The 24,481-nt window shown below is 40.1% G+C and overlaps 1 protein-coding gene across 2 annotated transcripts in view; it reads left to right on the forward strand.

The window, feature by feature from the left end:
- samd4a (sterile alpha motif domain containing 4A) overlaps nt 1–24,481 on the forward strand; it is a 54,393-nt gene that overhangs the window by 11,638 nt on the left and 18,274 nt on the right. Inside the window, exons 3-5 of one of the 2 annotated variants that reach the window (XM_023405831.2) lie at nt 16,696–17,292; nt 20,900–21,187; nt 23,827–23,936. In XM_023405831.2, the coding sequence (XP_023261599.1) occupies nt 16,696–17,292; nt 20,900–21,187; nt 23,827–23,936 (995 nt within the window). The remainder of the gene's footprint in view (nt 1–16,695; nt 17,293–20,899; nt 21,188–23,826; nt 23,937–24,481) is intronic. The other variant, XM_023405832.2, reaches the window with a different exon arrangement.

Below are 24,481 nucleotides of genomic sequence, written 5' to 3' on the forward strand. Positions count from 1 at the left end.
GATATGCTGGTAAGATTTTTGTAAAATGATTAAGCTATCAGTAAACATCCATAAAACCTGTATAACTTTAACCATTAGTAATCATTCAGTGTTTTATGTTAACTTGAAAATATAAACGACACGTTAGTTATTTGCAAAAATGCAATACAAAAATGTTTTCTGAAGTGCAGTGGATCTGTGAAGAGATAGCTGTGAATAAAACTGAGTTTATACTTGACACAAGGAGTTAACAGCAGCCCTGCTGTAGATACTTAAGGTGTATGTTTTCATTATTTGATAATTTAGTGATGGATGGACTGATACTCATAGCACTAACAACACCAGACATATGTATTTTACATGATCAGGCTGTGTCCTGCTTTTATTATAATCCCCACAGTAATAGTGTTGGTGTAATATAGAATGACGGTGGGCTATGCACAAGACTGAAAATCACGAGCCGAGGCTTTGTGACCGAGATGGCTTTGCTAGATGTGCGCGACTGAAAATGAGAAGATCACTGAGCCTTCTTTAACTTGCTTAATGTTGTCTTTGATGCCAAATCTCTACTGGCATCAGAAATCTGTTGGAGAAAACACCAGCAGCCCAAGCTGACCAGTCACAGTTCTCTCTTGTGGTCCCAATGTGGTATCTTTGTGGTGGTCGTGGCCCCACTGTATAGTTACATTTTTGAGATGTACCTATATCCGCTATATGCCCAGGCTTGGTAGCTACACTGTAACACCTTCGAGCACAAATATAAATCTGCCTTAAACTGCCCAACTGACACTGAATTTTCAATATCAATAATGAAATGGAATGAAAACAAATTCAACAACAATACATCAGCTGAAATTAGATTTTTTTTGCTATAAATTTTACCTTTATGAAGATAGTAACGATCCATTTTGACTGACACTGTCAGAGAGCTATTGATCTAAGTTTGTGTTTATTATTGAGGTTAGAGATGTCCTGAGCCAATCCCAAGGATCCTCATCAGAGCCAATATGGGCATAATTTGTAGGATCTGCATCGGATAAAAAAAAATCTGATTCTTTCTGTACTATATTCTATTGTGTTTCACCCCCTACAATGTGAACATTGAGCTATTTTAGTGAAAATTTGAGTGTGAATATGACAGTGAGTGGTTGGCGAAATACCCTATAAGAGAGAGAAAAGAGAGATAACAGATTTGTTAGCACTGGAGTTTAGTGACTGACAACCAGCATTATTACAAAACATTCAGGTAGAAGCTTCTTTAGCTGCTGGTGATCGTCACTTTTACTAGTTAAAATGGCAAACATCACCGATGGCAGATCATTTCAGCTGTCGTTAATTAACGTAAACTCTGAATAAATTCTCTGATATAGGTAAAACTGAAACTCGGTGTCTGTACCTGTCTGTCTATCTTATGTGAGGGAAGTGTATCCACTGTGACATTACGGTTCAGTTACAGTTCACTGAGTGTTTCTGTAGTTCCAACAACTCCAGTGGAAAGGAGTGGAGAGCCTAAAACTTTTGCACAGTACTTTATTAACAAAGTAAGCATAAGAACTCTGCGTTATTTAAGTCTTTGATTACCATTACACGTCTTATTCCTACCATAACGTTGAAAAAGGTCAAAGACATCTTAACATGAGGCGGGTTGGGGAAAAAAAAGTATTCTTGGCAGGTTTATAGTTTGCTAGTCCACAGCAGCCGAGCCAAAACCTTAATGTGGGGCTCTGCTCCAGGCTCAGCTGTGTCTCTGACTGTCCCCTCTGTCCTCACATGAATGGACGGTGACAGTTGAGACACAGCAAGGCGCCGCCGACCACTCTCGTTTACTTCTGATTGGCTGACACACTGCTGGCCACGACAGACAGAGTGACATCACCAGAACCAGCCCAGCAAGAGAGCTCTATGGCAACGGTTGCTGTGACGGCCATACAACATGAGACTTTGAGTCCCTGGTCGGTGGAAATGACCTCATCCAAACCAGACTCCTCCAGGAAGCTGTGTTCACTGTCTGCAGCCAGACTAACCAAGGTGCTCAAGTCCCGCCCAGGTGTCAGTTTAAATCACTTGTCATAAAAAATACTATAAATTCAACTAAAGCCTCATGTGGACAGTATTAATTTCTCTTGGGGAGGTGGGTTGATTGTAATATTACCTGCTATGCTAGTTGATTATAATCCAGTCTGGAGTGTGTAAGTAATTTTTGAACCCCTTTCCAGTCAGACTTACATCTGAAATTATAATAGTTTTTTATTTAAATCACATCCGGAGCAACATCCTTAAAATGGATCTGAGTTTTTCTTTCCTTCTCGTGCACTTTACCAGTTCAGTGTGAAATTCAGCTTTTATGTGATGGAGGAAGTTTTTGTCAATCTGATAGGCAGAAACATGTTAGGATGTTGACCGAATGGATGGGCAAAGTCCACAAACCCTTAGGGTAAATATATTTCCTGGACTTTATGATCATACAGTATATTATAATTTTGAACTGATGCTGAAACTGTGGATCTCCCCAAACACAGAGGAGACATTCACTTTCTTCTCTTGTCCAGTGCCTCATTTTCTTCCTTTTCATGGAGGACGCCATGACTGAATCTAAAAAGGGATGACGATTGTGAAGAGTTACATGATTTCTGTTGTAGACCACATCCTGTAATACATAAACTTTGAAATCCCATGTACAACAATAATCAAATTACCGGAGACCACAGGGAATATTTTATCCCCCACCTCCCCTGTAGTGTTAAACATTATGACTGTACATAACAATATACATCTTTGTATAGAGTGATATTTTGTATGTTTGAACATCTTTAAGGAGTCCAGTAATCCTAAAGTTAAAGTTAAACGTTGTAAACGCAGTTCTCTTTGATTCTCCAGTGGTGTAAAAAAAACCACCTTGAATTTTCAAATGCTAGTTGGATGTGGACATTTCAGAGGACAATGCAATCTAATGTACAACCTGCCACCTCTCTCCACTGATCGACTCTAGTAGAGCTCTTGTCGCCTCAGGCTGGTGCGCTGTCATGTTTTTCTGAATGGGTCATGTTATTTCACCAATTGGTCCCTACACACAAACACACTTATACAGCTCTGCTGTCAATGAAGTGATCGGTGAAGCTTGAAAGACTTTGATTGGGCCATAGACAGTAGAAATACTCGCAAAAAGATTCCTGTGTACCTACTGTGTCCCTTCTTCAAGTACTTTCACCTTCTTTCACACTCATCCTCCCTTGAGTGGCTTGTTGTTGTTTTTGTTGTTGTTGGCAGACCGCAGCACTAAAGCAGTTTACAAAGACACACTCCCTTAAGTTCACAAATGTACCGGAAACAATAACCCAAACCGCACCACCAATAGACTGTGTGTGTGTATGTGCGTGTGTGTGTGCGTGTGTGTGTGCGTGTGTGTGTGTGTGTGTGTGTTCTCTCCATCTTCCCAGCAGGTACGGAAATAAACCTTTCTTCCACAAAGGAAAATAATTATCATTCTTGTAAAAGGAAGGAAGGGGGGGTTTGAGCAGAGCAAGAGAGAGACAGAGAAACGGAGAGGCTCAGAGAGCGGCTGATGGGCCCCTGACTGCCATTTCCTTAAATAGAGTTGTGGGCTTCTCCGGTCCAGCCCTGGCAGAGCGGAGGCTCACATTCCCAGCATAGCTGCGACTGCCACATTCAGAGCCTCCCCAACACTGGAGTGCTACGTAGGCTTCCACAGGTAGACTGCAAATCATTTGCCCTTTCAGCCCCCCACCCTGCTTCCTCCAGACCTCCAACCACCAGTTACTACTGCAGCAGGGGAGAAAAGAGGATGTTGATGAAAGACTCAAGAGGAAGTGGGAAGGGAGGGGGGTTGGAGTAAAGGATAGCAAAGAATTGTTCTCCATTCATGTAGCAGCCATACCCTTCTACTAGGAAACCTCCCCCACTGCTGGGAAAGAGATGAGACAATACAAAAATCATCTGGCCTCTTCACTTACCCAGAAAACACAAATTAAGGTCATTTCCAGTAGACGGCAACAAGTAGTCCTGCAGGACAGAGATATCCATGGTACAGATGTACCATGGGTGCAGCTATAGTTTTATTTATGTTGACATTAAATCCAAACTGAAGTTTTAATGTTTGACCATAAACATTTTAGAAAAAATAATCTGTGGTATCCATCTTTTTAGGGCAGAGAGGAATTCTACACATGAGCAAGTGTGACCTTCTCCCTCCTCTCTCTGCTACACAGCAAATAATACCTTGATATTAGACCTTGATAATCTTTGGAAAGTTGTGGATCTGACAAAATGGCATAGAGATCACATGTATGATTTTCTTAAAGAATAGATCCATAAAATCCGGACCCCAAATTCATGGTTTTTCTCTTGACTAAAGGATGAACACTTTGTTATGCATAGGAGTAATAAAGGTTTGTGTCGATGTAGTAGTTGTGTCGATGTTAAGAGCACTCTATTCTGATGAAGCCAGTGAAGCAGGATGCTGGTGTGCACGGTAGCTGTGATGATTCTTTTCCTTTTCCTGTGGAGAAAGACACACACATACATACACACCGACAAACATGTCCAACTCATCGTCAGACAGGTGCTTCCCACTGTACAAGTGTGTGCATATGCACATTCTTTTTGGTGACTGTTTAAAACATTACACAGTATAAATAAATAAGCACCTAAGAGGAAAATACCTACTTTACACCTACTGTACACCAACACTGCTACAAAGACACACACACACACACACACACACACACAATGTGAAAACCAGATGAGAGCTGCGAGAGGATGAGAGCTTTATATAAAGTTCTATAATTTGACCAGGTGTCCTGGTTGTGATGATGCAAGACGGCTATGAAAAGGTGTTCCTCTTCCTGTTCTATTATGGGTGTCAGGAATCTCTCTGTCTCTCTCTCTCTTTGTTATTTTAAATGCTCTGGAGAAACCGATTCACTGATTTTCATTCAGAAAAAGTTACTCCTGTGATCTGAACACAGTAAACACAGAGCAAATCTTCACGTCAGTATTTCCTGTGGAAATATCATAGTGGACTATTTTCCACATTTAACTTGTTTAAAGTTTTCCTTATTAATTTTAATTAGTCCATCAAATATATTATCTATCATAAAGCACATTGCAATAATTTTTGATGTTATTTCCTACAGGATCCTTTGGTTTCGGTGAAGAAGAAGTTTTGTAGCCTATAGTATTTTCTATAGCGTCTCCTGGTTTTCATTAGGAGAGTGATGTAGCAGGAAAGCTTGGACTGAGGTTTGGATGATGACCAGTTAAAACAGGGGGGCTGCCCTCAAAATATCGATGATTTGAATCATCAGTCAAGAAGTTCCCAGATTCAAGCTCATGTTAGTTGGATCATTGGCTGTAAATGTTAACAGTGTTGTCTCGTAATCACCGCACAGCCCCTTGTTTCATTCAACCATCTCAATTTCCATCACAGTTAGCTTTACATGCTGCACATTAGTGAGGACAGAGTAGCATGATGAGTGCCCTGTGTGTCCTTCCTTTCTGCCCGCTGCTTCAGTGTTTAAATCTAGAAAAGTCGACAAAATTATTTGTGAACTAGATGCTGACATGGTGTCATCTACTGCCGTCCAGTGTAATTGCCACTTCAGCTGATGCAGGAGAGCCACTTTTTAGTCCGCTAAGCTTGTATTACTGAAATAAGATCAGGATGAACACTTTCTGTGTGCTAATATGATGTTTTCCAATCCCAGATGATGATCAGGCACTAAAATGTGTGTTTTGAATATTAAAAGTACTGTATGTGAGTACACATACAGTATGTGCCCAGTAGATCTTATTCCAAAACTGACAGATATATTATCACTAAGAATTTATCAGTGTAATGTTTGGCTCTCACCACTGCCGGCAATATTAAGAGGCTAACCATCTGTGATGTACCACTCATAGATCACACACACATATACAGCAGAATACAGGCGTTATTTTTGACACATACGTTACCTTGTTTGATTGATAGAATCCAGGGCCTGTATTCACAAAGCATTTTATCTTACCAATAAGAGTTCCCCTAAGTCACACTATAAGTTTCTTCCTAAAAGTTTTCTCCTAAATCCTCTTCACAAAGCTGCTGAGAACAACTTTTACTAAGGAAAAAGCGAAAACCCCTGAGCTGAGAGTGCAACTCCGTTGCTATAAGTGACGTCAATTCTTACGGACCAGCTTGCTTGCAGGAACTACAGTGATTATTTGATCAAAGACTGGTCTGTGCCGGTGAAAACGCAAGCACAACACCCGCAGTAATAATTAAAAAACACTGAGAAATAAATAAATATAAATGAAATAACAGATTATGTGCAGTTTACCAAAGTAGTGAATTCTCCAAAATGCATCCATATGATAAGGTTTGTGTCGACCCAGGAGAATTTAATTTAAAATAAAAACTTACATTTAATTCACGCAATGGAAAAAAATTTTTTAAATTTTAATAAAAAAAAAAACTCACCTGTCATAGACTACCTAACTAAACCTAATTGGCAGTCTAGCCACCTGTATGAGAAGCCATGTCGGTATATGGATATCCACTGTCCCCCACCAAGTGACATCCAACTGGAATATGATGCCTTTCAAACACCAGCCTCAGGTCACTTTCCATTAAGAACCATGAATTGGGTGTAGATCCTGGTCAATTTGCAACAATGTGTAGAACTGTATAGGCAGCACTGAATACAACCTGTGTTGATGGTGTGATTTATTTTTATATTTTTCCTGTTAACATATACCTCCTTGTCTTGTCATGGTGCAATAATTTTTACATGTGCTCCATCTATGGCTGCATCCCTCACAAGCTCCACAATGATCATTATTCCCTCACGATTGAGCCGGTATCCTTTTAAGTAATTCAGCATCGTTTAAGGTTTCCAAAACATCGCAACATGGAATGACAACAGTACTTTTGCGATTCTTTGAGTCCTAAAGTTAGGACTGACATGACCTTTATTTTAAGATAGAAGCTACTTAAGATACTTTGTAAACATGTGCCCAGATTTCTCATTCATCTGAGGTTTAAGCAATATGTTTACAGCAGAAAGTGCATTCACTGAAGGGCTGACTTTGGATTTTGTTCAGTATTTGGCAAAATTGTGGGAACTAGTAATATAGTTGTTTGCAAGCTATGTAAGCCACAGTTAGCCTAGCCTACCATTCGGCACTAGCAACCTGAGGCCACATCTCAAAAATATGCACCTAAATAATCACCTATCCATGTAGTTACTGTATGTCTCTCATTGTATTGGTTTGCTCTCTTATCGACATAATGCACAAAAATACATTTTGTGTGTGTTTTTAAGAAGGAATAATCAAATGTAATTTTTGTCCAAATATCCAAAAGTCAGCATGTGTGCAAGAGAGATTCATCCAGTGAGAGCAGTTTGAATGACCTGCTGACTGGTTTCCTGACAGCTTGACCGCATGTTTCCTGTCTCTAACTCACAGCTTCACCTGTCTAGAAAGATGACTTACACACCGATTATTTAGATGGACCAGGATAGATTTTCGCTCTGTGCTCTCCTCTTCCTCAGTTTCACCACTCATTATGGTTTAACTTCAAAGCTGAAACTTGTCCTAATTTTAATCTTGAAAGTTGAAGCTGACCTTAACAATTCTACTTAAAGGCTGGTATTCGTGATACATGTTTTTTTTCCAAGGTTGATATGGGCATTTTGCTTTTTCAGTGACGTCAGGTTAAAATCTGTAAATCACCTGCAATGGAGATTGATAGCAGAAATTGCCCCAGTTATGGCTGCACCGAATTGGTAGTTACAGTTAAAGATAACTGATAGATGATCATCAAATCATTATTTTATCTGATACTGATATTTTTCATCTGATCACAGTTCCACCCTGTGTCCCTGAGCTGTGTAATTTCACAGAAAAATAGACAAGATAGTTAGAGTGCAAGTTAAAGACATGGCATCAATAAGACATAGTCTACTAGCTGCGACTATATCCATTTATACCAGCCTCTCAATGCTATTGTAGCCATTAAAGATTTATTTATCATTTATTTTAGAGCTGGGAGGCAGACTTGAATGGTTTTACCGACTTGTATTTATGTCCCATCTATTATGTTGTGAATGTGGCAAAATTTCACTTCCCTTGGGATTGTTAAAAGCACAATGGGAAATGGATAAACTTTACTTAGGGATTTAAAAAAACAAACAAACTAGAATAGACAGGAATAAACAGTGCTCCTCCTCCTCCTCCTCCCTCAGTCAGTTATGTGTCAGTAGGTCAGGCTGAGGCCAAGGTCAAGCTGATCACACAACACTGACTCCCTCCGTCTCTTTCAAACAGTCGTTCTTTTCTCTCTGTTTCTCTTGCATCTTTTTTACTTTCTTGGCTTTTTGGTTTATTTCCTCCCCTCTTGTTTATTACATGTTTGATTGTCCCATCTTGTTTATTTTTCAGTCTTCCCTCTTTTCTCGCCCTTCAGTCAAAACCTGTTGCCACTAGTGAGCTCTCTGGTCCATCTTGCTATATCTTGTATACACCCTCTTCCTTCTCTCCTCTCTTATCCCCCATGTACAGGGCCCCTAAGCTTGTGTTAGGACCTGTGGGAGCCTGCCTGTACTTCTTGTCAGGACATGGTCTCTCTTTCTCTCTCTCTCTCTCTCTGGGTGGGGCGATGCAGCATATAGCATTAGATCAATTACATCATACATTGTGTGAACCACACCTCTTCCACTACATACAGTGTCCTTGAATTTACTTTTTTGTTCTTTTTTGCTTCTCTTTAGTTTTTTTCTTTTTCTTCCTTATTCATACCTCTTTAATGATTATGCCTACGAAAAACAAATACTAATACTGTCAGCGTAATAAGCATCCAATGCCAGTGTTATATGTTAATTACTGGAGATTGTGATATTGTGGCCCATTATATGTGGTGTGAAAAAGACCTGTTTTAGTTAGTGTAAGATAGAACTGTAGTACAGATAGGTGTGTGTGCGTGTGCGTGTGTGTGTGTGTGTGTGTGTGTGTGTGTGTGTGTGTGTGTGTGTGTGACCCCGGCTGATCCGTTAGGAATCACTGCATTTTTCAGCAGCAGGCTCTGTGGTATGCCAGCACATTCCCCATTGCTGAGCTGGAGAATCTGCTCGGAAAGCAGGAGCGGGAACTTTTCCTTTCTACCCTCTCCCACCCCTCACTCCACCCATCTACTACTCTGCCTTTCTTGACTTGGTTCTCCTCAAGTAACCTCCACCACCCTATCTCATTTTTCTCCTTCCACAGCTTTTTCTAGGTTGTCTAAACTGTTTTCCAAATTCCTTCCTGGGCCTTTGTCTGAACCATGAACTTCTGGGGTTATGTACTGTATGTCAGTCTAAACTGTGTAACTGCATTGTAATGTGTCTGATTAAAAAGTCTGTCCCAGGATCTTTTCATACAGACATTCAATTCACCTTTTTATCTCTTCTTCTGCCAGTGTCTCTTTCTCTCTCTCTCTCTCTCTCTCACTTGCTGTTTTTCAGCTAGCTCCTACTAGCCTCCTTGGTAGGTCCTTTCCTAAATTAAGCCCCCCTGCTCTGTTTATTGTTGGTCAGCTCTCTCTTGCTTCCGCTCGGGTTGCTGTCCTTTGGTTGGTAAAGGGAACATGCTGTGTCGGACGTGGTGTTGAGTCAACAACAGCTACAGCGAGTTGCCGGTAGTGGCACAAAGTGAGACACTCTCATGTTTGTTTTGCTAACAGGAGAAGCACAGGACAGAGGTTTACAGGCCACACAGTCACACAACCACAGACTTCTGAGGATTTTCCATGGTCTAGATTCAGCCCCTAACCCTCCTTGGTTATACCTCAGCTATAGCTTCTTAACCCTAACAAAAAATGTAATCCCAATCTTTATTTTAAACTCAACGTGAACTAACTTTATTTTATTAATCTTGTAATCCACTCCCCCAAACACTGGTTCATACACACCTTTCCTCACTGTCTCACTCAATACATTCAATCTCTTTGTCTCTCTTTCTCTCACACACATGCAAAGTTGGTGTGTCATTGTCAGTGCGATTGGGAGTTAATGTGTCCCTTTGCTAACCTCTAATATGGTCTTATCTGTTGTACTCGCTGCCTTGTTGTGGCTTTGTGTGCCGTTGACCTATCTATATTTAGAATGAGAGGAATCATGTGTCCCACCAACAGTCTCCACAAGTGTGTGTGGGTGAGTGTGCGTCTCCATTGGGGTGTGTTTGTGTTTGCACATAACCAATGTGTAACAAATGAGCTAAAACAATCACATTGTTTCCATCAGTGTCACTTGTGTCTTGTGATCTGAGTCGGTTATGAAGAGGACACGGTGTATCCAGCTCAGGGTCAAAGTTAAACCCAATGAACATCTGCTGGGTCCACATTTGCAGGGAACTCATATTAGTTGGATATGTAATGTGATTTATATTAATTACAGAAATTTTCAGTTGCTTTTCTTGCTGTTCTTGGCTTTTTTCGCATTTTTTGAGTGTTGGGATTAAAACCTGGGAGAGGAGTCACAGAGCCACTGTTATACTCCTGATTTAAATCCTACGCTAATCCACCACAGTTACAAGAGGATATTGTTATACTGTTATATTGAACGCAGAGGTCATGTGATACAAGACAGCAGTCTTGGGTTAAAAGAAACCTGATTATTTCAGTCATTTTTAGTGGATGATTATTATTATCCTTTTTCATTAACCCTCTTAAACCTACATAGACAAAGAAACTCAATTCTGATATTATTCTTTCAGACAGTATCAAGTAGGCTTGGGCAATATCCAAAAATTAATATCTCGATACAGTCCAGCCCAAATATCGCGATATATGATATTATCATGGGGGGGGGATACTATCGAACATCGGCCCAAGTATCTCTTGTATGATTCAGGTAAACATACCCTTTCTCTCTGTGCAACGTAACCATCATGCATGACCTTTGTGTGAGCATACATTAAAAAAACAAACTCAAAGGTTATTTAATGTTTTGTAGTACACATGGGTGCACAGCATCAACACTATACTTGGTTCGGAGAAACGTCATGAAATTTTTAATATCTGTCTAAATTTAGTTAATTAATAAAAACTAGCATGCTGTACAGATCCGAAGAATCAAACCAATATACCAATATGAAGTAAATCTCTTAAGAATAAAATCCAGTTAATTAACTAGAACGGCAAATTGCTAACCAGGGCTATTAGACAAAAAACATGAAAGGAGGCTATTATTTAAATTTAAACTTTAAATTGTCAGCAAGGTAGCTCTGCTTTTCTACATATAGATGGCTGATTTTGTTAACCCAGTCACATTACTGTGGGATTTTCCAGGGATGTGGCCATGTTCAGTAACATGTTCATGTTACAGTGAGATATCTTATTTTGTGAAGAAGGGCATTCATTTTCTTCTCTTAAGTACCTGCATTCCCTTGAACTGACTTGCCTACTTGTACTTCAGTTTTACGTCAGTGCTTCCCAGAATGGGGCTGAACAACCCTCAGAGAACAAGAGTGAACTTGTTGCATTCAGCTGTGTGTTGTACATGTAGGTGGGTAGTATTCTATTGATAAATATTACTGAGCTAGATGTTTTACAATTCAGGAAAAAAGAGTCACACCCCTCACTCATAACTAAAACAGCGCCTTGTTTTAAGTGTTGGTCACAGACTTCTCAATGGCTAGTTTTCTTTCTTTGATCAGTTAGGTCTGACCATTGGCACAACAAGAGACTTTACCATAGCTAGAAAAATCCCCTAGCCAATCAGAGCTTTGTAGGCAGGTTAGAGAATGGGAATGCCATCTTTGTCTGCCAGACCCAGGAAAAATGGTGACAGAAATGAGAACTGAAGAACTCTGGATTAGATTGATGCAGCTGTACAGACTATTTAAAGTCAACAAAAAGAAATAACAACTCTTAAATACTAATGTTTGACGGAAAATAAAATGTACCTGTGGGTTTAGAAATGTTATCTTGGTATAATATGGCAGCTCTGAAAAGACGATCTTGCTCTTTAATTCTAAGGGACCATCAGGATGGAAAGTACCAAATACTGCATCATGAACACAAATTGGCATCTTCACACAAGATGTTAGAGTCACTATAGAGCTACCTGATGTCTCATAACCTTGATTGAGAGCATTGACAGTATGACTCAAACTAATGACTATCTTCATTATCAATGCATCTGTCAATTATGTCCTTGATTAATGATATTATAGTATAATATACTGACAAAGTTTTTTTGTGTGTGTAAACACACAGTGACCCACTGACTTCCCTGTCTGTCTGTCTGCTTTCTGTTTCTATTGTACATTCCTCAGTGACGACAAAGTGGCCAGGTTGTGGACGAAAAGCGTACAGTTTGGAAGAGCTGTACTCAGAGAGGCAGGGCTGTGCTGAAAGCAGCACCATTGTATTGGTGCCAGAGAGGGTGTCAGAGGGCAGTGCCAGGGCAGGATAGCACACAGAGTTCACCAGCAGACATTGTCCACAGCAGGGAAATGCTGTGTCAGCCCCCGAACAAATGACTCTCTCTGTCTGAGGTTTCAGTGTTTGTGTATGTCTGACTTTCTTTTTCAGTCATTCTACTCAATGATGCTGATGTGATTCATCAGTTCCCAGCATGCCGCTGTCTCTCTGTCTTACATGAAAGAACAAATTAAACCTTTGTCTCATTGAATAACTCACACTGGCTTTCACATTCTGCATTCTGTTTGTTTTTTACTTATTTTGTTTGACTGCTTTATCGCTCAATGTATGGTACAAAATTTTTTTTTTTTTTCACTTTGTTGAAAATCTGATATTCACAGGGTTGACAGTTATCTGACTAACCAGGCCTGCCTCTGCATCCTCTCTGTCAGCTGGCATGCAGAGGTGGATCAGTTTAACAGAGTGAAGTTCACAGTGAAACTCTGAGTCAGAAACTTCAAAAGAAAATGAGCTGTTGGTATCGCTGTGTAAGGAGGAATGGCAACTCAGTGTTTCCAGTGTTTCTCTTCTGTCAGTGTCGTAAACCCCCACCCCCACCCCCCCTTTTCACTCCAGTTGGATGAGGTTAGCACTTTCCCCTCAAGGCTCAGGGTGAGAGAGACCATGCTAGGTGAGGAGGGAAGGAAAGAGTCTGACATGAATGGGAAAACCTTCTCTTCCTGTCTGCTTTGAATTTAATTTGACTTGTTGTATTAAGTGAATCTATGAACAGTTAATGGCTTCTTCGATTGTGAGTGTGCTGTATTTCTAATAAATAAGTAATTCCGTGAATATTTTCTCAGCAGCGTTGGTTGGTTGATTTCACACTTAGACAGTTATTCACTCTGTCTGTCTCTGTCTTGCTGGGTAGAATCTGGTCCATTTGTGTAATAGATAGACGAGTGTTTCTCCTAGCAGTTGACCTTTGACCTGTGTTGACTGAGACTACTGTGACCCCTCTCTGAGCTTTAAGAGATGCTGCCTGTTTGTTTGCTGTGAGGGGAACTGCTCCAAGGCTGACTCCTTGACCTTTTCACCTTAGAGTAGGATGTCAATAAGCCTGGAGTAGCTTCCTGACTTCTAGCCAAACCTTTTTCCGGACTTTTTCTCTTCTGATTTAGTTTTAAAAAAGTATTTATTCAGGGAGGAAAGTTCTAGGTTCTAATTTAAACTTCAATACTTCTGATAAAAATCACTTTTTTCTAACTTTTAGTCTTTGCTTTAGCTACATCTCTGCATATACCAGTTTTTCGTCTTTGCAGGCAGAAGAGGCAGAATTGTATTGTTAGCTTCACAGGGTTAGCATCCACGTATCTTTGGTCTCTGACCACAATACAGCATTACTGTATTTGTGTATTTCTATGTAATAGTATTACTTTATTAGTGTAAATTAGAACTTTCTATCCCATCATTGCAGTGCTCTGCAATGTGATTGAAACTGACCACCTGTTTAAAGTGAGGGACAAGGTAAATGAGCCTCTGTCAAATCACCTGCTCACCTGGCTGTCACATTTCTATTTAGCCAGTAATATTGACCTTTGACCATTATTTCACAGAGTATTGTTGCATTGTTGTTATAGTGGTTCTCTGTTGATGCACATGAATGATTCTGCAAAATCAGATCTGACAGACACAGACATACTAATGATCTGAATCAATTGGTAAAGGGTTGTAGCTCAGTAAAGGGACAGTGCACACTGTGACAGAAGATGTGGCAATTGTCTTTGTATTTTCTGTGAAAAATCTGCCGTGCTGTAACAGCATCAACCATACAAATGACAGATGTTTGTGTGTGTGGTGTCCATCCAGATATGTTGTATATTCCTCATGCTCATTGTAGTTGTAGTCAGTTGTGAGAAAATTTCCAGTGTTGTTCAAAATTATAAAACAATTCATCCAAGCATCCTTGGAATTTTACATTAACATAATTTTACATTAATATAGATCTCTATTGATATCTTGGTTTGCACTCTACAGCCTTGACCGGGAGTTCATGGGGGAGTGCTAGACTTGGACATGTGTTCTGCTGGCTTTGAATGTTTGGTCACAGCACTGGTTTGCTGCTCTATTTAGCTAAAAGTAACATTGATAATTTGGGGAACAAGTGTTGTATGTAGTCAATATAATATACTGATTCAGAACTTACATTAATGTATTAATAATGTATTATTTTTTTTCACATATTTGAATGTTTTTGGACATAAAATGCTTTTTGTTGATTATTACAGGTGTATATAAGGCATTAATACTTAAATTACAACAATTAGTACAGGTTGTAATGTCAAGTTTTACCAATTTTTTGCTTGAGACATTTTAGTTGCCATCGGTTATTGAGTCAACAAAAAGTACTTTTTTTTACTGTCAAAGTATAATGGTGATGTTTAAAAGTTGGCAGTGCACCGCTGCTTCTGTAAACTTTCTTTGAGTATTTATGAGGGTTTCTGTGTTACATCTTAATGTTTTCCAGTCATTTGGAAATGAATGAGTTTTAATCATGGAACAATTCCTGTTCATGGATGGACCGAGACTTGCCTCATTCAGAGGAATGAAGGATTACATCATCTCTGGAGCAGAGTGGAGTAACTCCCTGGCTCCCCTCACACACAGTGCTCCCTCCCTACATTTATTTTTTCCTCCTCCCTCTCAAACCCCTTTATACCTCAGTCTTACCCCACCTCCTCTCTCCTAGTGTAGGCTCTGTACTGAGCTCTGGGACAGCCTGGCCTAGTTCACTCTGTCATGTCCCTTCATGTCACCCATTCACATTAGCTGACATGGATCTGAAGAACCTTTCTTCAAAAAGTGCCTGTGAAAATTTTCAATCAGGAGTACTGTGTGTTCTGAGAGAAAAAAAGGCTGTTTTTAACCTGAAAACAACCAAGCATGAAGCCTGAAACGGAAGGTTTTTGTGGTATATTGTTATAAAAACACTCTTGATGGCATACATAACCAATGCCAAAATACAATTTACAACAATTTATGAATATATTGACCAAATAGGATAAATGGCCAAACTAAGGAATTGTCTTTGACCTCATCTCAACAGTATTAAACACAGATCACATCACATATAGGACATATGTAATTTCAAAAATAAAGTTACTGAGAACCATACATTTATCCCTGTTTTCATCTCAATAAAGTTATTGAACAGTTGATTGGATTGACATTGTCCAATTGCTATATCTCAGTTGTGGTTTGAAATTTAAAAAAAAAAAAACTGGACTTTGGGGGAAAAAAATGTTTTACCAGGACACACGCTGGCCTCTGATCCTCCAATGAGTAGACAAGCATAGGATTGTATGTGTAAACGTGTGTAAGGCTGTCAGCGCCATGCTGTGAGTAGGCTTCAGCCAGAATTATTTAATCCCTCAGTCGTGGTCATCTCTCATGGGATGAAGTAGACGTGAACCTTGTTTGGAAGGCTTCGGGGTCTGTGGTCTTCCATCTGCCCGATTAGAGCTGCAGCTGTCCACTCAACAGGGCAGACAGAGCTGTACATCACCACAAAGTAGACTGTGACATTGGGATATCTTTGGACAGAAGGGCTAGCAGATGTTTTTTCTGGTTTCACATGTTTCATATGTCTGGTTTAGAGACAAGATCTTTAAAGTTAAGAATGGCCGCAGCGGTCAAATTCCCACAGACACATCTCTCAAACAGGAAGTGAAGCCGGCCTGCGTCCTCTTGCATCCTTTCTCTATTTGCATGGTTGTCTAAAGCTGCTGCCCTGACTTGTTGGTATCTATAGGCCTGGTCCAAGATGATAGGAATGGGCTCCTAATGACCTACTGATTTGGACAACAATAGAGCTCCATGGTCTCCAGGTTATGTATAGAGCTGTACAGCCACCACCAGCAACCTACAGAGCTGGGTGTGTAGAGAAACAGCAAAATAGAAGGATGACAGTCCAGTGGGCCTGACATCATCTTGGTGTCTTCTATTTATAACCGTACATGTGTTCACTAATCCATCTGTCTATCCATCAATTACTTTGCCTTTGCTACCACCTTGGATATCGTGCAGCAGGAGTCTCTCTTTTGCTGTAATTTTAGATCAGATGATGATCAGTTTCATCACTGTGGTCCAATCAGGTCAATCAGGGTCATTATTGGAAGGAGACTTAATGAGATGCAAACATTTGAACTCATACAGTCATACCTAACAGTCGTATACTGCACCATTTTGATAAAAACTGTAGCAATGAATCGTGGGTTATTGGTTTTTAATGCTTCCTGTGTTTTGTCTCCCAACAGGAGTGATCAGCCAGTGGCAAGGCGAGCCTAAGGAGCGTGTCATCTCACTTGTCCTCACCCATCTCCCACTGCTCAAACCTGGCAATGTTGAAGCCAAGGGTGAGTATATGCGCCTGCTGCCACGCATCCTGGCCCACACCATCGAGCATGGCCACCACCTGGAGGAGTCTCGCCAGCTCCTGTCCTACGCCCTCATCCATCCCGCCACCTCCTTGGAAGACCGCGCTGCCCTGGCACTCTGGCTCAACCACCTGGAGGAAAGGGCTGCTGCTCGGGGAGACTCACTGGAAAGGCCTCCTCCTGCGGGGCCACACCACCACCACCACCAGTCCACACCTCCATCCACCCTCACCTCATCAGGATCCTCCTCCTCCACTAACACCTCTTCATCAGGCAACCTGTACTCCTTGCATCACCACCAGCGCTACGGCTCAGACGACCGCCTCAATGGGTGGCAGAGCTCCAGGGATTCAGGGCTGGGCGGAGGATGGCATCAGCAGCAGCAGGGCTGTGAGAATGGGCACCTGCTTCTCTACCCATCGTCTTCTGTTCCGGCAACCATAAACACAGTTGGAACTGGTGGAGGCGGTAACACTAGTAAGTGAAATCCCATCTGTGCTCTGTCCCTTGTACTGTGTGTCCTTTTCTAATCATGTTTGTGCTTTAATAGCACACATGGTAAGCATGTGTGGTTGGTTCTTTGGTAGCAGCCGTACAGTGAAGCACTTGATAATGTAATGAATACAACAATATAATGCAGTGTAATAGTACGTGTTAGAATACTGCAACAACTTTTGAAAATATGATCAAAAATAATAAATTGCCTCAATTAGACATACATAATGTAATTATAAGCCCCTTAAATATGTAAATATTAAAATGGCACAAGTACCTCTAACTCTGGTCCATTATCATGATCCACCTATTACAGCATTTGTTATTGTAAACAATATATTTGTCATCTTCATCCATATTTCAGGTGTCATGTGGATGGAGAGACAGACATTAGGGATAACAGTAGGGTGTGATTTACAGTACATACCTTCATTAAGTTATGAACTTAAAGATGGGATAGACCTCCCAAAAATTATTTCAAATTGTGTGTAGGCATTTAAACTGGCCAAATTAATAACTAAAATGAAAAAAATCCTCTGTATCACAAGAGACATAAAAGAAACCAGTAAAACTTCAACTGGGTTACTGTGTCTGTGTCATGCACAAATTCTATTAAAGGAGTCTTGACTAAGAAGATAGATCATATTGCTAAAGATTGATGGCTGTGCGCTCATACCTGCCCACTGTTTAGATTCCTTAGTCACAGGAATAAACTAATTCATCAATATTTATCCTCCTCTCATCACTTAGCATCAGAAGGCATGTTTACTTTCTTTGATTGGCCCACTTCACAGAAAAATGTCAAAATGCCAAAATGTGACATTAGTCCACATTGTGCCACCATTTGGAATAAATTGCAATAAATACATTTTTTTGCATCTGAGGAGTTACACACACCTGATGCTATCTTTTGAAAAGCCTGGATTAAAGATTGCAATCCTTTCACACTTTATTTCCTTTGATTGTCATATGTTTTTCAAACATGAGATGGGCTGCATTTCAACCCAGACTAGCTTGTGTACTTCTAAAGCCAAGGTGGTCACAACCACTGCACCCTCTGAGACCACCTCAGTGATTAGAGCCACCTACTCTGGGCTGGCCTGATGATAGCCTCTCTGTCTGGGGTGGCCACCTGATCGCCCGCACCCAGGCACAACTTCACATCAGGGTCTCTAAGCTTGAACTCATGTGGCAAACAAATGAAACAAGGCCACATTATTTGTCAAATAGGAGGTGTTGGCTTTGCAGTACCCACTTGAAACACAATACAGTAGGCAGCTATATGACAAAGGTTTTTCTCTGTTGCAATGAAAATTGTAAGGGATTCATTTTGGTATCAGCTGTGCTTGATTGGATAATAATCACTGACACTAAACACAGAAAAGCATCTGTATAGCATTTAGCAGCACAACAAATGCATATTTAAATTCAGTTCCAACACTAGGTTCACTGTAATTCCATTAAAGACACTCCAAGCTTACCAAACACAGTATAACACACCCTGGACACACTAAATAGACTCAACACAGCAAATTTACTCTGGTCAGACAAACTGCACTCTGAACAACCCACACAGCAACTACAGAGGCTGTGTGAGGTGGAAGACAACACACAGAGAGGGCAGGGCTGTTGAAATTGAACATAACTATGGTTAGAGCAGGATATTTCCAGACAAGAATGCAAGGGCTCTGTGTTTTTTTTTTTTTTTTCCTGGGAGATGAAAGAAACAGCTGAGGGTTTATAAATAAAGACACATTTAAAGCCCTGCTCACTGCTCCAAGAAAGATCCTCTTGTATTTTTGACTGCAAGCGGCTTCAGTCCCACACAAAAGACCTCAGGATTTCACAACTGATAAACTAGAGTTACCCCAGCCTCGACAGTGATGGACACGGTGAGCAGATACTTTCCTTAACCGATTCCAGTGAGAAGAAGTGTTGAATATCCAACAAGCAACCTGGAACTGGTGTGTGGATATTTACCAGTGTGCAAAGGTCAGAGGAAGATGATAAAATAGTCTTAATATTTCTCTCCTCATTGGGTATCACTAAATATCCAGCATATAGTCAGAGTCAGCCACCAAGTCTTCAGGTCCCCCTCCCCACACACTGTGCTCATCTGTGCCATGATGGTGATGAGGATTACAGGAGTATTATTGTCCAACCACATCAACCTGCTACTGATAGAACATCCTGATGACCCCTCTCCACCCATACTCTCAGCCTGAGTCCAAGCCACAGCAGGACATACCACCCATCCTTTCCCTTGTAAGGCAGCCTTTGTGGGAGACTGTATTTAGGGAAAATGGCTAATATTTAGGGACTGGAACTTGTAATGTTAGCTGGGCACCTATTTTAAACGGGGCCCATGAAGTCCTATACATAGCGCCAACAGTAAGAGGACCACATATAGGAGGAGGAGAGAGGCTGGAGTATTGGTGGCAGCTTACCCCGTCAGAGCGGCGACACAAAAAGCTCTTTGGCTCTCCACCTTTTCATTCTGTTTACCTCCTTTGACAGGGAAAACCTCTGATGCTAGGGCTGCTTGTATTGGGTTTAAAATAGTGGGATTTCAGTAGTAACAGTAACATTGGTTTGAACCCAATAGGTTTCAAACATGAATTCATCATAAATTCATCACAGGTTTCAATTATTAATAGAGAAATGAGATGAGATAGGAAGATGGAGAAAGAGAGAAAAAAGGTTTATCACACAGATTTCTTGGCAATGGATTTATTTCATTCAGTAGGTTTTGTTTTGGTTCTGAGCTTCAAGGCTGAATATTTAAACCAACAAGCAGGTGAAGCAGAGCCCTGTGTATTTCCTCTCTCGCGAATGTGGCCTCCTCCTTCCACCTGCCTCAGTTAACTTACAAACAAACACTGCGTTTTAATTTCACATCTGAGCTACTTTTAGCTTAGTTTGGCTCTGGAGATCTAATGTTATTCACGGGTAAAAGGAAATACAGAAAATTCAAACACATAGAGGGATACATCTGAGGAGAGCTACATTGCAAGTGAATGAAGATGGAGATCAGTGTAAATATTTATCATTTTAATCTTAATAAAATTTACAAAGCCAACAGAGGCATCCAGGGAATTCACTGCAATGCTTGATGTATCAATATCAGATTAGTAAGTACCTGGTTATAGCTGACAACGAGACCATTTAATTAACTGGTAATAAAAACCTAGCTATTCACTGTATGATTATAGGTGAGTAATTAATCTTCTTTCCTCCCAGGGTCAGACTCTGGATTAAACGTATTTCACAAATATGCGATTTGAGATTTTTAATACATATAATGTAATAATTTGCATCACATTTTGTATATGTATTGAAAATGGTGCTTAAACATTTGGCAGAATGTTAGTTATTGCTTTTACAGTATGTGAGATGAGGGTCGGGCAGATCTAACCATTACCATCAGCCAATCAGGTGTCACAGTTAATTAACAGTTATACAGGGTGATGTTTAGGACAGATGAGTCTTATGTGGGATAGGGTTTCAGGCAATCTGCAATCTTTACATTAGTGTATAATTTCTCCAGTCTTAGCCAAGCTCTTTGTAACAGCCTGCCCCTGCCTTGCAGTCCTGACGAGTGGAGGTGGCAGTCAGCCTCACAGTCCCCTGAAGCGCTCCGTGTCCCTGACGCCTCCCATGAGCGGCCCCAGCAACCAGCCTCTGGGCCATGTCTGGCTGTCTCAGGAGGACCTACGGACCACTCGAGGCCCAGCCCCAGACCACGCACCTCTATCACCCCAGAGCAGCATCGCCTCCTCAGGCAGTGGTGGCAGTGAGCATCTGGAGGAGGCTGGTTTAGGAGGTGGTTCAGGTCTGCATCGTAGTTCCTTTCATGAGGAGGGCAGTGGCATGAGGGGTGAGTAAGAAAGACCAGTCAGAAGTACAATTCAGCATTATCAGCATTATCATGTACCCACAAGGTTGTATAGTTAGTAATGTTGTGGTAGTGTGGTTTACTTTTAGAGTCTGATCCAGTGTAAAATCTGTCACAGAGAGACTGACTGAATGAAACAGGAAATTAAGTGAATTGTGGACTAGCAGCAGCTTCAGGGCGACAGTATGGGGCAGCCTCAGAACCAGCCCATTGTCAACTTAGTGACGGCATCACTAGATGGTGATTTTTTTAATCTTGATTTCTAAAAGTAATTGGCAACTCCAGTAACTTTTTGAGCAGACATTTTTTACTTTCTTTGTCTTTCCCTGCTTGCTCGCTTTTTCAGAAATTACAAGAAGAGGGAACAAGTAGAAACTACCATTAAAAAGCAGGGACATGTTTGTTGTCAACTTTATGGTCTCATTTAATGGTAATTGTACATTTAATTTAACAATAATGTTAGTAATATTGTTAGTGCAAGGCATTTTGACATTAACCTCCTAAGACCCGAACTCTTGCATGGCGTGCATTTTTAATTTCTCTTTGCTATTTAGGCTGATTGGGACCTGATGAGTGTAACAACAAAGAATTATCTTTTTACATGATGTAGTTTCTGAGAAAAATTATGTCCACATATGAGGACATTAGTTTTAAATTCCGATTACTGAGCGGCAGTATAATATCCTCATATGTGGTCACCAGGCCCTTGTTGAGAAAAAGTTAGTATTGTGGTCTATAGAACCCAAAATGTGAGGTCCACATATGTGGACGCCAGGTCCTAGGAGGTTATTAATATTACCTTCATTTGACAATATAAATAATGACATTCATTGTTAAGTGATTTAAAATTTTGCTGTTAGATGTTCCACATAAATTGTTTGGCTTTCTAAAGGCAGCTGTGCCGTAGTATGTTCATGTTCTGGGAAAAGATGAAGGCAGACAGTGCAGGTCCTGTTTTTACTGCTGCATGGACTGTGTCGTAACACTGGTCTGTCTTTCTGTGAAGTGTTTAAAGACATTCTGGTAGGATTTATGAGGAATGGGGAACTTCTCTGCCCTGCATATGGGCTTCCTTACAAGACCCGAGTGATAACAGGGATAGAGACATGACCAATTCAGTGGAGAAACTTATATGACCGTCTGCTATGTGTGCCTCACAAACATTCAGCTGGAGGCTTTGGCAAGTTGTTGATCCGGTCGGAGTAGTTTGTCAGGGAAAGCAGAGGCCAGAACTGCTGACCCCACTGACCTTACTCTGTCTACACTGGAGTTAAACCTCTCATGTAGTTCCTGTCTTTTCTTTTTTACAAAGATTTGTCATGTTGTCACCAGCTAAACCTGTTGCAAACAAAATGAACACTTCTCATTTACAGTCCTAAGAGAACGAGCTGAAGCTGTCATTTGTCTATTTCATTTCAGAGGAGAATGTTAAAACCATTTTTCAGTTTTGTGTTACTGTTAGAAGAGACTCTGCACCAGGTGTCAAGTATCAGATGGGGAAATAAGATTCTTAATTTCCATGATGTTACAGAACATTGACTTCTCAAGATTTAATCTAAGATAAGGTGAACCCCCAAATGTTTTATTTTTCTTTCATCGCAAACTTAATTTTAAACTCTATCACAATATTCATTATTCAGCTAAATCAAACAACTGTCTAACTGTGATCAAACACTCTGCTGAAGTCTGTATTACTCACTGGAAGGTGGAGCTCTGCTTGTGTATTGAAACTCCATATCAGGTTGGGTAGGTGGAGATTAGGGAAGATGTTCAGTCATACAAGTCCCTGTTCCCTCTCAGAGCTTTTACAAGTGTGTCTAAGTGAGCCCTCAAAAAACAACAAAGACATAGACAAAGGAAAAAACAAAGGAATAACAAAGTTTCATAAAAGGGAATGTTTGTTGGTGCTTCTGTTATAAACTTGTAAGCAACAAAACCACTAAAACACTAGGCTTCACCCTGAACTCCAAATGATAACAAAGCTGTCTCAACAACTAGCTAACACTTTCAGCACTTTGAATGTTGAGTACGGACAAGTTGATCATTAGTAAGCATTTTTCCAGTGAGCAGTGTCTGACTAAATATGTGATCAGTAACAATTAGATTAGTCAATCCTTTTGCCAACAGCATGTCATACACATTTGCCCTAAAAACAAGCAATTTTTTTCATATGTGCTTAAAACATATTACCATAGGTCTACTGTTATCTTTTACTATCTGCAGGTTTTGAAAAGTCTTAAAAAGCATTGGTTTAAGTTTCCTCAAAAAAATCCATTAACATATTTTATTATCAAAGGTCTTAAATATAAATATATACATAAATATATACAGTAATGTTACTTATGAAATGTTTTTGTGTTTAGGAAAGTACCATTGTTCCAGATCTCTGATGTTATATAAAATTCATGTGTGGACTCAATTTTATCCGCCCATTTCTACTGCTTATCCGGTTCATGTTTAAAGACATTATTAGGAACTATCGTTAAATACAATAAATGTATTTATTTTTTCTTATGTGTTACATATTTGTATTGACAACAAAGATAAACGGTGTAGATTGAATGTTGTCAGCAGCTATGATAATGTAATATGTGTGTGCATGTGTGTTTTCTGTCCCACAGATGTTCCTGCGTGGCTGAAGAGTCTCCGTCTCCATAAATACGCCGCTCTCTTTTCCACTATGACCTATGATGAGATGATGTCACTGACTGAAGACCAGCTAGAGGCACAGGTTTGTACACACTCACACACATAGACAGAGTTAGATTCAGTTTTCAGTCAGTTTTGGAAGAGGATAATAACTTTACATGGACTTAGCTATTACAGGATGCTTGCTATTCTATTCACTGATGTAAATTGTTAAAAATGGATAAACTGATTCAGTCAACATTATCAAATACATTCAGTATAAACCTTATATAATGCACCAATTTAGATTTGTTGACATTGTTGACACAAGTTGAGATTTGTATGCAAGGCAAGACTTCATCCAAGGACAGCATGTAGTTCAGGTACATGAGAGGCAATAAAGAATGAAGATGAATAAGAGTTTAAACAATACTCTGTATTAATATTGAATAAAAACATCATCTTCACGTGACTAGTTTTAATAAATCTTAGTTTTGAAAATCAAAATAATTTTGTAGGTAGGCTTAGCCAGGTCATGTTGAAAAGCTGATAATGGTGGAATATATGGTACAATAACAATATATTAGATAAAGATGCTGAGGACACAGAGGATGCAGCTAATATTAACATAGCTCACCGGGAAGTTGT

The sequence above is a fragment of the Seriola lalandi genome, unplaced genomic scaffold, assembly GCF_002814215.2.
Source record: "Seriola lalandi dorsalis isolate HSWRI2012SDOR001 ecotype SW California unplaced genomic scaffold, Sedor1 jcf7180002054286, whole genome shotgun sequence".
NCBI lineage: Eukaryota > Metazoa > Chordata > Actinopteri > Carangiformes > Carangidae > Seriola > Seriola lalandi.